Below are 16,639 nucleotides of genomic sequence, written 5' to 3' on the forward strand. Positions count from 1 at the left end.
AGAGGAGAGAGAGACGTGGAGGAAGGAACAGAGAGACTAGTAAGAAAAGAGGAGGAGGAAAGAGAGACGTGGAGGAAGGAACAGAGAGACTAGTAAGAGAGGAGGAGAGAGAGACGTCGAGGAAGGAACAGAGAGACTAGTAAAAAAGGAGGAAGAGGAGAGAGAGACGTGGAGGAAGGAACAGAGAGACTAGTAAGAAAAGAGGAGGAGGAGGAGGAGAGAGACGTGGAGGAAGGAACAGAGAGACTAGTAAGGAGGAGGAGGAGAGAGAGACGTGGAGGAAGGAACAGAGAGACTAGTAAGAAAAGAGGAGGAGGAGGAGAGAGAGACGTGGAGGAAGGAACAGAGAGACTAGTAAGAGAGGAGGAGGAGGAGGAGAGAGAGACGTGGAGGAAGGAACAGAGAGACTAGTAATGAGGAGGAGGAGAGAGAGACGTGGAGGAAGGAACAGAGAGACTAGTAAGGAGGAGGAGGAGGAGGAGAGAGAGACGTGGAGGAAGGAACAGAGAGACTAGTAAGAGAGGAGGAAGAGGAGGAGAGAGAGACGTGGAGGAAGGAACAGAGAGACTAGTAAGAGAGGAGGAAGAGGAGGAGAGAGAGACGTGGAGGAAGGAACAGAGAGACTAGTAAGAGAGGAGGAGGAGGAGAGAGAGAGACGTGGAGGAAGGAACAGAGAGACTAGTAAGAGAGGAGGAGGAGGAGAGAGAGACGTGGAGGAAGGAACAGAGAGACTAGTAAGAAAGGAGGAGGAGGAGAGAGAGACGTGGAGGAAGGAACAGAGAGACTAGTAAGAAAAGAGGAGGAGGAGAGAGAGACGTGGAGGAAGGAACAGAGAGACTAGTAAGGGAGGAGGAGGAGGAGGAGAGAGAGACGTGGAGGAAGGAACAGAGAGACTAGTAAGAGAGGAGGAGGAGGAGAGAGACGTGGAGGAAGGAACAGAGAGACTAGTAAGGGAGGAGGAGGAGGAGGAGAGAGAGACGTGGAGGAAAGAACAGAGAGACTAGTAAGAAAGGAGGAAGAGGAGAGAGAGACGTGGAGGAAGGAACAGAGAGACTAGTAAGAGAGGAGGAAGAGGAGGAGAGAGACGTGGAGGAAGGAACAGAGAGACTAGTAAGAGAGGAGGAGGAGAGAGAGACGTGGAGGAAGGAACAGAGAGACTAGTAAGAAAAGAGGAGGAGGAGAGAGAGACGTGGAGGAAGGAACAGAGAGACTAGTAAGAGAGGAGGAGGAGGAGAGAGAGACGTGGAGGAAGGAACAGAGAGACTAGTAAGGGAGGAGGAGGAGGAGGAGAGAGAGACGTGGAGGAAAGAACAGAGAGACTAGTAAGAAAGGAGGAAGAGGAGAGAGAGACGTGGAGGAAGGAACAGAGAGACTAGTAAGCACTGATGGACTAAAAGCTGTCGTGAAAAAGGGAGGGGTATAAAACGCGGCAGCGATGCCGAGCACTTTTACAACTGGCCCATGGTTTTTATTGTTCAAATAAAAAGGACCTTTTAACTTTTATTTGGTCCCGGTGGCCGAGGGGGAACATATGGGAACAATGGCTGCCGCGCTGCGTAAATCTGACTTGGAACTTCTCGGGGTACAACTTAATGCATACACTCAGAAGGCATAGGTACTGAATACAGTGCGTAAAGATTATGTCTTGTCCTCACATGTGGCCATACAGTAAAACAGGGTTTACTTCGTTAGGATGAACATGAGGCTAAAGCCTGGAGTTGCGTGCCAGTGTTCGCACACCAAAAATAGCAGATCTACAAGCTCACAACGCGTCACAGTACAACAACATTGTGAGCTTGTAGATCTGCTATTTTAACGGCACACAAGTAAGTAGTATTCACCCTTAAGGAACTGTACGGTCAGCTCATTGTTTGTGGATGTTGATCGTTTAGTCAAGTGGAAATGCACGACGCACGCGGAAAAATCCCAATTAAGAGGCCCACGAGAGACGTCGTCTTTCCCAGAATGCAACAGGACAGCCCAGCCAGGCGAGAGCAGAGCGACACAGGTGTTAAGTTGTGAACGAACGACACAGGGCCTTTTCATCAATCTGAAGTGGACGAGTGACCAAAATGGATGGCCGAACGGGGTAGACGGATGACTCCTGACCACTAATGTGAGAGAACGGGCGAGCGAGCGAGAGAGAGAGGAATCATTGTTAATCTAATCAATTGATCAAGCTGTGGATGCTGTGGCTGGGGTGGTCAGGGAGAGAAGGGGCTGGTGGGTGGGGGGTCTGGATGCTGTGGCTGGGGTGGTCAGGGAGAGAAGGGGCTGGTGGGTGGGGGTCTGGATGCTGTGGCTGGGGTGGTCAGGGAGAGAAGGGGCTGGTGGGTGGGGGTCTGGATGCTGTGGCTAGGTGGTCAGGGAGAGAAGGGGCTGGTGGGTGGGGGTCTGGATGCTGTGGCTGGGGTGGTCAGGGAGAGAAGGGGCTGGTGGGTGGGGGGTCTGGATGCTGTGGCTGGGGTGGTCAGGGAGAGAAGGGGCTGGTGGGTGGGGGTCTGGATGCTGTGGCTGGGGTGGTCAGGGAGAGAAGGGGCTGGTGGGTGGGGGTCTGGATGCTGTGGCTGGGGTGGTCAGGGAGAGAAGGGGCTGGTGGGCGGGGGTCTGGATGCTGTGGCTAGGTGGTCAGGGAGAGAAGGGGCTGGTGGGCGGGGGTCTGGATGCTGTGGCTAGGTGGTCAGGGAGAGAAGGGGCTGGTGGGTGGGGGTCTGGATGCTGTGGCTAGGTGGTCAGGGAGAGAAGGGGCTGGTGGGTGGGGGTCTGGATGCTGTGGCTGGGGTGGTCAGGGAGAGAAGGGGCTGGTGGGCGGGGGTCTGGATGCTGTGGCTGGGGTGGTCAGGGAGAGAAGGGGCTGGTGGGTGGGGGGTCTCGGTTAGACCACTGGGAGGAGATGAGTTGTGTTGGGTGGAGAGAGAAGGGTGGAGGAGGCTGGCTACAGGATATGGGCACAAATCTAGTTTTAAGATGTACTAGTTCTGGGTTTAGGGATTAACCCATTTTGGGCGGGAACCCCTTTTGGTGTTAGCATTATGTTGTGCTTTAGCTATTGAAAAATAGCAGACCTACAAGCTCATAGCGCGCCACCGAGTGGCGCGCTATGAGCTTGTAGGTCTGCTATTCTTTTTAAATCGAAGAACGACTGACATAGAAACATAGCTTTTTCAGAAAACTGTCAGGATGTAGAAGACATTTTTTAGAATCTGATCTCAGGTCAAAATGGGTTAAGGGAATTGAGAAAAATCTTTTTCATACTTTTCATTTTACATACATTTCATACACGTGGCTTGTGAGAAAAATTCTCATTTGAATATCAGAACAATGTTGTACAATATGTTAAAGTGAAATGTGACAAAAAGGTTTTCCATTTGTTGTTTGCGGAATACGATCATTAGCGAATATGTTTGGCAAGGATTGAGTAGGTATATCTATTTTGATATATTGGAATTTTACCCATTTTTTGTATAAACATGCGTTACCATGAGTGATGAATAAATGCTTCATGTCTTGTCTATTACCTTACTTAACGGTAGGTACGGTAACATATTTACAGCCCTTGTTGTGAAACGGGACTTCGCAGCGAGTACAAACACCCAGAGAAGACCGTTTAAACAGCCGTAAACCATTCCAACTCAAGACGACTGACATTTCCTTCATGGACAAATAAGTACGGCTTAACTCTCGCACACCTTGCATACAACCTGGCGGGTTCAGGTGCAACGCTACCATACATGGCTGCCATCGGGTCACCGCGCGGTCTTCACTTTGCCCGTCATGTGTAGGCAGGCAGTGATATATGTGGCGGTGGTGTGTTCTTGGCTAACGTGTGCGTGCGTGTGTGTGAGCCATGCACACTCCCAGTGCTACTATCTGTCCCTCTAAGCAGTCTTGGCAGGCCAATCTAATCTGGCCATGGAAAGGTCAGCCCCACTATAACTGCCTTTCACTCACATTATGCACGCTGATGCACACTCCCCTCTTCCTCCCCTCTTCCTCTCATCGCTCCTTTCCACCATTCTTTCACCCCTCTCATACTCCTTTCCTTTCTTCACTCCTATTCTCTCCCTTAGTATATTTTTATTTTATTTTTTTGAGTTATGCTCTTAAAGGTATATTCAGTGATTTCACTTAATTCAAATATCACTTATTTTTTCTTATTTTTTTTGGATAATCCTCCCTACTATAAAGTGTGCTGACCATATAAGGAGTTCCTCCCTGTCCCCAGTGAGCCCCTGGGATCAAAAAACCCTAGTTTTGGTTTGGGCTTTGGGTGGCAAAGCCTTCATCCAATTAGGATGAGAGGGGCCTTCCTCCAATCATGATCGAGTGGACGTGCCTTGGTGCACATGCTGTTGGTCTGTTGTACTTCCCCCACTGTAGAGCGTGTACATGTGCACATCTTGTTACCGGGCGTCGGGGCGAACCAGTGTTTTTTTCCAAATCACTGAATGCTCCTTTAATTGTAACATTATTTCTATTTTGGATAATATTGTTTATTTATGCCCGTTTGATGCTTTGATTGAATTATTGATTGATACTTGATTGAACACCGAGCGCCACCTGTGATGACGGGCGTGTGTATTATAATAATGATTTGATTTGGGGCGTGTTCTAAATGAAGAGCCTCACTTTGAGGGAGAAGGAGCTGTGCGAAGCACGCCACGTGTGTTTCCGTCTCCACATGTACTTATATCCCTCGTCGGGTGCTATTACAGTGCGGGTCTGCAGCTTTACGCTGGGGCTGTATTACGCTGTAACTCTGCTAACATAATTGTCCATTGTATTTTTTCCCTTCACTTTATCCTCTCGACTTCCTATCCCGGCGCAAACAATCGCAGAAAATAGCCATAGAACGGCCGTTTTCGGCAAAGAGATTTGGTGTAGACGGAAAGTCAGTGTGGACCTAGCATAGAGGCCTGGAGGACCCCCTGTCATCTAAGTACAGGCTTTAACCCATTTTGACCTGAGATCAGATTCTAAAAATGTCTTCTACATCCTGACAGTTTTCTGAAAAAGCTATGTTTCTATGTCAGTGGTTCTTCGATTTTTAAAAAAATAGCAGACCTACAAGCTCGTAGCGCGCCACTCGGTGGCGCGCTATGAGCTTGTAGGTCTGCTATTTTTCAATAGTTAAAGCACAACATAATGCTAACACCAAAAGGGGTTAAGAATGGGTTAAGTGGAGAAACACTCTCGATCTCTGTTCTCCATTTTTGTTCCTACATGAATATAATCTCTTGACTCGTGTACCGACGTGCTCGGGCACGCAAGCGGGCCAAACTCCTAAATGGCATCGGCGCTTGCATCTCTCATTACCATAACCCCTCTTCAAACGTGTCTGACTCTCGACATTGCCAGCTCGCTACACGTGTTTTCCGCGCGGCGTTGACATGTTTTCTCGGCGCCGACCGGCGCTCCGTCACCGTCTAACAGCGGGAGGGCAGGATCAAAGGGAAGCTGTCGGGGAGCAGGCATGGGATCGAACCAATAGGCTGACCTCGCCCGTGCACCCGTTGCCGTAGCAATTATCGGTGCGCACAAGGGAGGAGGGGGGGGGGGGGGGGTGGGGACAGGGAGGAGGGTCACAGGTCACTGTACTAGCGTTCTGTCGCTCACAGTTCAGAGAGAGAGAGAGAGGGGGGAGAACCAGGCAGAGAGACGGACTGAGAGCGAGAGAGAGATGGAGAAACGGGGGGGGGGGGGGGGGGGAGACAAAGACGCGACAGGGACATGTTTGAAGTGCTGTTTACAAAGGAGGAGATTTCCTATCCCCCTGGGCCATCTTAACCAGCCATAATCCCTCTCGGTGCCTCTCTGAAGCTCTCTGCCCATTTATCCCCGTCCTGTTATCACCGCCAGAGATCTGTCCATCAGTGTGACGATCTGTCTCCGTCTGTCAGCCTGCCTGCGCGAGCTGATGTGGGCTGGGCAGATCACTCATGTAGTTGTAGCGCTCACGACGTAGATGGGAGTCGGGCAGAAACTATCTCCATATTCAAACTTGTAAATGAATTCCCTAACTTGATCCTACTACAGCGTTAAACAAAAGCATCAAAAGTAAAGTGCAAGATCGAACCGCATCTCGAAGCGATTCCTTTTGAGCTTGTAGATCTGATGCATTTCGCGTTTTCAAATTCGAAAGTGACGTTTCAGACATGAGGTTTCCACCCGACAGAGGCCATAATACTGTACAAACTCTAGTGAAATGCACACGTACACATTAAAATACAGCTGATCATTACACTTTAGACAGACAGAACAACCAAGCCAAGGAAAGGCAGACGGAGTGTGTTCTCAGTCTGGGGCTCAGTTGCTGCTCTCGAGGCCTTCAAAGTGCCTGAGATACATGCAGCTCTCCCCTCGGCTCAAACACGCACGCACGTGTGCGCACACACATGCGCACACACACACACACACAGAGTTGAATCACAAACCGAGCTTGTTCGATCTCTCCCCAGCCAGCCAGCCTGACCCCAGCACACCCCCATTGAAAGGTTGCCTGGTCCCACTCTCTGCCTTTATTCCCGGCTGTCTCAAAGGGGAAGAGAAGGATGGTGGGCACAGAGGGATAGATCCCCCATCGGCCCACCTCAAGCATCTGACAATCCCTCCCTCCCTCCCCCCACCCGCCTCTCTCTCCAGGGCCTGGTGGATTTCAGCCCAGCCGCCTCCGTTTGAACCACTGAGGAGCTTTCCAGACAAATCCGCCTTCTGAGTGTACCGCTGTGTGTGTGTGCGTGTGTGCGTGTGTGTACATGTGTGCTTCTATTACTAATACTATACATGCGTAAATCAAGTCTAGAAGTGTAGAATAGACATTGTGCAGGACCGTTTTCTTGGTCCTGACAGATTTTCATTTTATTTAATTTTTTGGTTGTGAGTTAATTTACAATTAGGAACAGTTTCCTGGTTGGTTAGTGTTAGCAGCATTAAACATTTAGGGGTTAGGTTTAGGTGTTAGGATTAAGACTTTTCCCCATTTTATCCGTAGCTATAGCTAGCCTACTATGTCACGCACACGTGACGTCTTTAAGTCCTTACAAGTATAATAATACAAACGTGCGTGTGTGTGTGTGTGTGTGTGTGTGTGCCAGTGCAATGCCTCTGTAGTGTGTGTGTGTGTGTGTGTGTGTGTGTGTGTGTGTGTGTGTCTCCTCAGGCCACCCGAGCTCTCTATCAGAGTATGGCAGAAGGGTTCCGTCTTCTCATTAGATGCCCAGGAACGAGGGATGAGACGGAGAGGAAGACATTCTGCTCTTTACCAGGGTGAGATTTCAACATCGATCTGTCTCTCTCTGGCTTTCAGCGGGTGACAGAGAGAGAGAGAGAGAGAGACATGGGAGCAGGTGAGTCTCTTTATGTGTGTGTGTGTGTGTGTGTGTGTAACAGATCGAACTGGGAGGAGAGGTGGGACAGATGAAAGGAGAGGAGCCCAGAGAGTTGAAAAGAGCCTCTTAGAGAAGAGAAGAACTCTTTAGGTCCTTCTGAACACACCTTAGAGGGGCCATCGCTCTCTCTGAGACTGACACACACACACACAGACACACACACACACTTTGTTCAATGCTGTTTAAGTTGGAGTGATCATTAGGTATTACAGTTACATATCCAAATCCACGTTCTACCAAAAACTGAACACTTAAAGGATAAAAGGCAGTACTTTTGTGTACACATCCAAAAGCTCTTTACAAATACTGTATTTGAGGTCAGTGAGGAGACTATTTTGGAATATAAGTTTCTAATCAACAGAGAAACTATTGAATATCTCTTGACCATATTTGGAGTTAAATCAAGGCAAGGTAAACTACACAACCTAACACCTCTACCAATGTGTCCTAAACACAATATAGCACACTTCAGGAGAAAGCAAAAGAAACAGAAAGTGAGAAAGGAACATTGTAGGGACGTTGTGTGCGTGAGCATGGATGCACACGCACAGTGTGTGCATGTGTGCGTGTGCGTGCCTGTGTGTCAGAGAGCAGCATCCATGCTCCCTAGCGACAAGCTCACGGGTCCAGCCCTATAATTGCATTCCAGGACCGATGTGCTCGTGCATGGGCGTACGCGCACACACACGAGTCACCAACCCCCATCCATCCACCCACCCACCGCGGTGCAGACCACCAGGTCAACCGCCCAGCTAAATGTGTTTTCCTTCCCCTGGCTAAGAGGGCCGTGCCGTGCCGAGTCAGTCTGACCCCCTGTCTAACCCAGAGGACCTGAAGGACCAGTACCGCCATTACAGCACCTTGGACACCCTCAGAAAACTAACACGGCTACCACTGTATGACAAGGAGGACATGGATGAAATGTTTTCGGCTGTGGACCAGATATGGGCCATGGCTCAATGGTCCAGGCACCTTGGCTGGTAATCCAGTCTGGCAGTGTGCTGCGGGTTCGACTCCCGATCCCGACGGCCTTTACTGCATGTCTTCCCCCCCATCTCTCTACCCATTTCCTGTCAGCCTACTGTCTGTCCCTCCATAAAAATATTAAATAAAGGCGAAAGCCACAAAAAAACATTACAAAAATAATATATATATATATATATATTGTGCTGGGACCTCCAGAAGCAAAGATTTGAGTTACAAATAAAATTAAAAGAAATCACACCTGTGTGAAGTGAGGGGCGCTCTAATCATCATACATGACCTCATTCTGGCCAATCACAATTTGCGTCCTCACCTTTGTCTTTAATGTTTGTGTTTACACAAACACTCAAAGCTGGCCATTAATTGTCAATGGCATTCAATGTTTATGTTAACACAGTGTTTGTGGGTGTCGGGTGTGCCCAAGCCCTCAAAGCTGGACATAGGAGGGGCTAGCACCCGTCAATAATAGATATATTCAAAGATCTGCACACATTTCCAAGTCTTGTGTATCCAAAAATAATTTGATTAGATTCAAATGTATAAATTTATACTAGCGATAAAAATGTGATTAACTGTTGCACCCCTATTTGTGTGTGTTTTGTGCGAGTCTACTTGATGCTGTGTTTAACTTCATTATGTTTGTGTGACTACTTAGACCTCTTGTCTATGTTGGAAGGATTAAAGCTAAATAAAACGTCATGATGACTAAACATTGTCAGGCCAAGTCTTAATCAATGCAATGTGTAACCAGCTGGAAAGGAACCCCCACACTAGCAATGTGTTTCCTAAACTGTCAGCGCAAAATGTAAAGTCATGATGTTTTGGCTAATATTGTTCCTGCCGTTCCACATGCAGCAAACAAGGTGAAGAAACGCAGATTGAGGCTTTAACCCATTCAGGCCTGACGTCGAAATTTAAAAAAAAAAGTTTTCTAAATCATGACAATTTTCGGAAAGATTTGAGGCACATTTTAACGATTTTTCAAAAATGGCAGACCTACAAGTTCATAGCGCGCCACTCGGTGGCGCGCTATGAGCTTGTAGATCTGCTATTTTTCAATAGCTAAATTATAACATAATGTTTAAAACGCTAACGCTAACGTGACATGGATACGTTCCAGGTCTCAATGGATTAATTGGCGTGAGGGTTTAATGGAAGATGCTTCTGAACATGTATTCTATTGCTATGCTGACCAGTTCAAATAGCGTAATCTTAAAATAACTAATAACTGAAAATCTGAAAGCTCACAAAGCCAACGTGTTGTGAGCTTGTAGATATTTTCAGACGCGACAGAAGACGCTGGCTTCCATGAAACCAAATAACTGAAATCAGTCGTGGCTACGGAGAGAACTGTGTGTGTGCGCTCTGTGTGTGCGCGTGCGTGTGTACGTACCTCTGAAGCCTCCCTCCAGCAGGGCCGTGGCTCGGATCCTCTTCTGCCCCGCCCATTCATACTCTTCAAAGCCCCGCCCATTTTCTCCATCTGCTGAGTCGTCGTCACCGAACGCACCCTCACGCTGACAGACACACACGGTACACACAAGTTAATTAGATTTCAGACTACTGTAGATATCTGCTGCCTGGAAGAAACCACCTAACTCCAAAATGGTCATTATTTCACGGAACAAAAAAATAAAATAAAAAAACATCGAGCTCAAGTGGAGTTAGGAGGTTTTTGTGGAAGTGTTTTTTAAATACTTTCCATTGGCTCAATATGTTTTTAACAAACACACAGACATGAAGGGTGTTCAATAGCATTGATTAAATGGAGTTAGGTGGTTTCTTCCGGACAGCAACGATATGCTCTATAACTTTCCTATTATTATTTGTTCAACTTTAAAGCAATCATAGTATAACTACCGTGTACGTAACAGTATCATACAAAATTGTGTCTAAATTAAAATTTGCACGAAACGCCTGGTTTTCAGGGCTCGTTTTAATTTGCAGCAGTTATCGATGTATAACGACAATTCATTATTAGCAGCAGCATTTGATCCAGTGGAGGTTAGTAAAAATCTACTACTATTTGGATGGTCAGCAATCAGTAGAGGCATGGAGGTAGATAGTGGTGATTGATGAACATCAGCAGTTAAGAAACTTGTAATTTGCTTAACTGCTGATGAAAATCTATAAGAAGGATTTAATTGGAGAGAGAGAGAGAGAGAGCGCAGGCACACTTTAGCGTCACCAAGATGCCAAAAGCGAGTGGCAGGTGTCTCTTCCAGGTTTTTAGACAGCTGGTGGATGGAAATTAAGCTCCACCCACGCGGCAGAATGCGGGGGCAAACGCTTCCGGGAATCTGGCCGACACAGCATTCTGCCGCGTGGGTGGAGCTTCATTTCCATCCACCAGCTGTCTATAAACCAGGAAGAGACGCCTGCTACGAGCAGCTTTTGGCCGTGCATGGAAGCCCAAGTGTGCTTACACCCAGAGAGATACAGAGAGAGCGGGAAGACAATTGGCTCGAGGCGCCGTGAGGGCTAAAACTACAGCTGTGGTTCCCAAACTTTTACATTTTAAGGACCCCTCTTAACTGTGGCAATAGTATCGGTATACTGTAAGAGTTACAGAATGGGCTATATGCATGCACTGAAAAATCTTCCTACTGTGTTACTGGTGGTACTAATTAAGGCTCCAAGTCTCAAACATTTAAACCCCCATAACTTTGAGTGTACAAATGGAACCACACAGTACACACCCGTACGGGGCCATTTGGAACCCAATCAAGGACACTTGTGTGTAGCAGAGTGTTTCCAGTGAGCCAACACAACACACACAGTAGCAGCACCCTGACTCTGTTTGAACAGAATGGAACAGAGCCTTCATTAGTATCATCGGTAACACCTGTAGAAGTAGGGTTCTTTTCAAAATGGCGTGTGTGCATAGAGCCCATAGTAAGGGACAATTTAGAACCCCCCCTCAAGAAACCCTGAGTCCCTGGACCCCACACTTTGAGAACCACCAGACTACAGGAAGTAAAGAGGTGATTGGTCGGTGTCTAGTCTACAGAGGAGGTGATTGGTCAGCATCTACAGGAAGAGAGGAGTCGATAGGTTGTTTCCGCGGGGTGTCGGTAGGCGGGGGTTTGAGCCCGGTGTGTCACTACCTGGATGAGGCATTGTTCCACATGTCTACTCATCTCCTCCTCACTCCCAGCCAACGGGGCGTTGCACAGCGGACATACCTGCCCCCCATCATCTGGTTTCCTCCTCTTCATCTTGCCTATGCGAGCTGAGAGAAACGAGAGGTGGAGAAGAGAAGGAAGTGATGGAAGGACATGATGAGAGGGAGGGAGAGGGAATGGGGGAGAGAGAGAGAGAGAGTTGGGTTAACTACTGTACAACAGATTGGGCTACAAGACCAACAACACTTTTTGCCTGAGTTTCTCTTTCAGTATAAACACTGGTTCGGACTTCAGACAACTGCTCATCATTTTGGGACTGTCCAGTGTCCACAGTACACAAATGTAGCCGCTCTCAAAGGCCAAATTAATACCGTTTTTGTCATTGTTCGGCATCAGCGTTTTGTTGAAAAATGTAGCCACCTTGCTTGAATGTTTCAACCGGACACAGCCATTGAACACAATGCAATGTCGCCATGTTGGCACTCGGCAGTGGATCACCTTTCATTGATTAAAAAAATATATCATTTTTGCGTCTTTGCTCGTCCACATATGACGTAAATTCTCCATTCATTGTCAATGGCATTTAATGTTTATGTTAGGACAAAAATCTACACTATAGCTGAATATAGGAGTGGCTAGCACCCCTCAAAAATGGAACGTTCCCTGGCCGAGGTCGAGATTGGAGTTGGACCATGCCAATGCCAATATTTACAGTATAGTAGTTAGATTTAGTTGCTGTCAAGAATATTTGTGTTATTTTATTTTCATAAATGTATGCCCTATTTGATCACACTACAGCAGCACACAAAAGCATCAAAAGCAGCTTCTCGCCACGTTTTGAGCTTGTCGATCTTCTACTTTTGAATTTGAATCACGTAAAGTAGCATTTTTGGACATTTCCACCCGACAAAGACGATATTTATTTCGCCCCAGCAGTAACCCTGCAGCTAAACCTCTTTACTACTCCCCCCAATCCCTATTAATGACCACCTGGTCAAATAAAGTTGACAAAATATATAATTAATGAATTAATCAGGGCCAGTTAATATATTATGGGCAAATATATTGTGCCCTAAATGAAAACAAACACAACAGCCTCCTGTCTCTGGACACATGATCATAAGGCTACTCCACCTGATTGATGGACACAATTAACTGTGGATTTACATCAACAGACAGTTTCTTACTTAAATAACTACATCTGAAGGGCCAAAAACTCAAAGTCAACAGGCCTGTGCCTGGCCCTGGAGACTGCCATGACCCCTCCCTGGATCTGAAGACAATGGCACAACAAATGTCTCATTTGATTATGGGGATAAACAAAGCAGATATTTAAATCTAATAAGCTATACTCACACAGCTAACGCAACACAGACAACAACGTATTGGTGATTTCTTGTTGAATGAATTGAATACACAGGACCACAATGGAAACAAGCCCTCAGGGCTTTTTATCCCTTTTAGCATTATGGTATAACTGTGCCTCTGCACTTTTTGCACTGTTAAAAGTATTGAATCAATCTCCCTTGCTCTATACTTCCTTGACACCATTAACTACTTCCTATCCCCCCAGACACTACCCCCCCCCCACCCCCCTGTCACAGCTAGCCCCTCCCTCTCTTTATACACGCACATAATTAGAAATTTAACAGAGCAGAGCAGCCGGCTATAGCGCCCCAAGTCTCTGTCGTTTTTTCTTAACTGCAAATGGCGCGCGGGGACATTAATTTTTAGCTGGCTGGGAAAGCAGTAGAGGCCATGAGGGAGCATCATCCCCTGGACAAGGAGAGGAGGATGAGAAAGGAAGGAGGGAGGGAGGGAGGGAGGGAGGGAGGGAGGGAGGGAGGGAGGGAGAGCAGGGCACAAGATGTGCCATAACTGCAGGGAAAGATGGCCTCCTCTTCCTCACCCATTTCTGGGCTGACGCTAATCAAGGGGGGAGAGGGGATGTTAATTAGGTCCGGCAGGGGTCTGGGTCAACTCCCCACCTACCCCCCCTACCCACCCACCCACTAGAAGGATGCTTGGTTCCAGATGAGGGCAGAATGGGAGGAACTGACGGCAAAGTTTAAACAATGTGTACATTGGCTCATTTCATACACAGGCTCGGACTAAAGTGGGCATGAAACCAGAGAAGCAATGAATGGTGATCTGTGTGTCGGAGCAATCCGTGAAATAGCCAAAATACGCAGTACATTTGACTATCTTTCGGTCCATTCAGTCACAGTTGGGCTTGTGATAACCTCAGAAAGAACAATGTTTAACACTTTACTGTAAGTAGCCACATTTGACCCAGAGGCTAATTTGTAATAACTTAATAATGATAATATCAGGACAAAAAGGCCAGCCAGGTCAATGGAACATAATAATTAGATTTCTCTCATCACGTGTCCTCAATAATAAGGACTATTGGTACATTTGGTCTAGGTTGATTTGATTTATTGATTAAATGCATTATTTATTTATCTGCTTTTAACACCATGTGCTAAAGTATGCGACACCGTTTAATAGTGGCTTTACTGTAATTGACTTCAAATTGTGAATGTGAGCATTGTAATACGGCTGACAGGTGGGTGTAATCGATCCTGTTTTCCACTGATGATATACACCATAGATGGGCAACTGGCGGCCCGGAGGCCACGTGTGTCCCCCACCTTTTCTTAATGTGGCCCCCAGATTAGTATCAGAATACTGCTATACTGTATTATTTTATTTTTTTAATACATTTTATTCAAAGAGTATGACATCATATTATGCAAGTTTCACAGAAAGAAAATACAACTCTTTGTTTTTATATTTTCTCCCACAACTCCTTTCCCAATCCTCCCCACCCACCCACCATCTTTCCCCACGAGGCCAGACATACAAACAACATAAATTATATACTGTATTAAAACTAACAGCTACAACTAACAACTATAACTAAATGCATTTGAAATTAAATAAAAAAATATACTTTTCAGGATTCCAATTCATAAATATAGTTCAGGGTTTCTCAATTTGAGAACTATAGCAAAAATAGCTGATCTACAAGTTCAAACCGTGTCGCACTGCGACGCGTTTTGAGCTTGTAGATCGGCTATTTTTTGTTACGACATTAGGCTAATATGCAATGTGGCCCTCTGGAGTGAGTGTGGAAATATAGTGGCCCTCTCCATCGTCAAAGTTGCCCACCCCTGATATACACCAAGAGTGTTCATGTACAGTGCAAGTTCTCCTAATGCACTGGTTTTCTAACTTTTTCATATCAAGGTCCATAATGCATATTGAGCCACGGACCACCATTTGATGAGATTTCAGACCCAAAACGTAGAATATTTTTGTTATTGTTGGATAAGATTCCAATTCCATTCCATATTGATATAGCATAGGAGAAATAACAGGCAAACTAACAATCAAAATAACAATTATATTACATTCTCAAATTGTGTGCGATTCTTGTAAATTAAGTAATGCCAGATGTTTAACAATAATTTAACTGTTGAGAGCATATAGAGAGATGACTTCCGCACACCCGGTAGGTTTGGAGCAGGTGCGATGATGACAAGGCATACAGTTGGGTGCCACCGATATTGTCCCTTATCATTTGACCCATTTAGGCCTGACCTCAAAATTTAAAAAAAATCCTTCTAAATCCTCCAGTTTTCTGAAATAAATATTTTCACGATTTTTCAAAAATAGCAGACCTACAAGCTCATAGCGCGCCACTCGGTGGCGCGCTATGAGCTTGTAGATCTGCTATTTTTCAATAGCTAAATTATAACATAATGTTTAACACACCAAAAGGGGTTCCCGCCCAAAATGGGTTAACTGTCCTTTTGCGCAGATCACGCAAACCTCAGCAAAAAGAAAAGGACAATATCGATGGCCTCCAACTGTATACAATGTGAAAGGAGAGACACCCGCACACCGCCACTTGCTGCGTTCAGAGCATTTTATTAAAGCAACGCTCCGGTCTTGCGACCTTCCTCAGGCTTGAGACCTTCCTTAAGCCTGATAGGAAGGTCGCAAGACCGAAACGTTGCTTTAATAAAATGCTCTGAACGCAGCAAGTGGCAGCGTGCGGGTGTCTCTCCTTTCAAACTGTTGAGAGCATACAATGAAACGAAATGGACCCATAAGGGTTAATTTCATTTCGGGTTTGTTTTGGGTCCATTTTGGTTACCAACTCTCTCCCCATTTAGCTGGGGACCACCTGGAACCTCCTCAAAGATTACTGGTGGTCCCCGGACCACTGGTTGAAAACCACTGATCTAGAAAATTGTCTTTAGAGTCATAATTATGATTGCTTTAGCCTGTTGTAGATTGTAGATTAGGACAAAGATTGCTGCTTGTCTATTTCCCCCTTTAATGTGATGTTAGCTTTTCTGCAGCTACAGAAAATAAACAAGAAGAAATTATGCAACAGGAATACATATATTCCTGTTCCATATTAATAGTCATATGCATATACTGTATGATTATATACTGACTATTGTGCATGAATAATAGAATCGACTCACTTCAACCAGTGGTTCAATTTTCACTCACTTATAAGTTCCAATTGGGGAATTTATCAAATATTCCTCATTTATCTACGACTTGAAATACACCACATCATAATCTCCATGATCCTCAGGATTCATTCCTAATGCTTGCAGGTAAAATATGAATGAAAACAACACATTTGACATGTAAAAGGATATAGACAGACAACATTATGAAATACATACCATTCAATCTTGTTTGCCTATTTGCCCGCACTCGTAAAAATGTCTGCAAAAGTGGAAAGAAAGGAAACAGAGAAAATGTCCATTAGACACTGGGAAATCGATATTTTCACTTTATAGTCATATAAATAACTCTGCCGAGGAAGATTGCATTGGATACTATGGGGTTGTGTGGTGGGACTGTAAACAACAAAACCTACTTCTCTGCTGGGTTGCACCTCCTCCATTACAGGACTGTCAAGTTGTTTCATTGAACCCTCACTTCTAGTAAGTCGCCTAAAACTCACTCGTGCAAACGGCTCATGTGTGTCTCCTGATATTGCTCGCTACTGTAAATGCAACTCCGTATCCATCAATCTACGCGGATGGAAAAGGATTGAAAAGTGGAGCCTGCGTCCCGGCAGGAGAATATTCTCATGCACGGCGCCATGTT

At 45.9% G+C, this 16,639-nt stretch overlaps 1 protein-coding gene across 1 annotated transcript in view; it reads right to left on the minus strand.

Moving 5' to 3' along the window:
• The window catches only part of rnf220a (ring finger protein 220a), a 71,165-nt gene that overhangs the window by 38,630 nt on the left and 15,896 nt on the right, over positions 1-16,639 (minus strand). Inside the window, exons 5-7 of the mRNA XM_079529348.1 lie at positions 16,210-16,252; positions 11,480-11,604; positions 9,766-9,889 (exon numbers count right to left, since the gene is read on the minus strand). Coding sequence (XP_079385474.1) covers positions 9,766-9,889; positions 11,480-11,604; positions 16,210-16,252 — 292 coding nt within the window. The remainder of the gene's footprint in view (positions 1-9,765; positions 9,890-11,479; positions 11,605-16,209; positions 16,253-16,639) is intronic.

Source organism: Electrona antarctica, assembly GCF_951216825.1.
Source record: "Electrona antarctica genome assembly, chromosome: 19".
NCBI classification, from domain to species: Eukaryota; Metazoa; Chordata; class Actinopteri; order Myctophiformes; family Myctophidae; genus Electrona; species Electrona antarctica.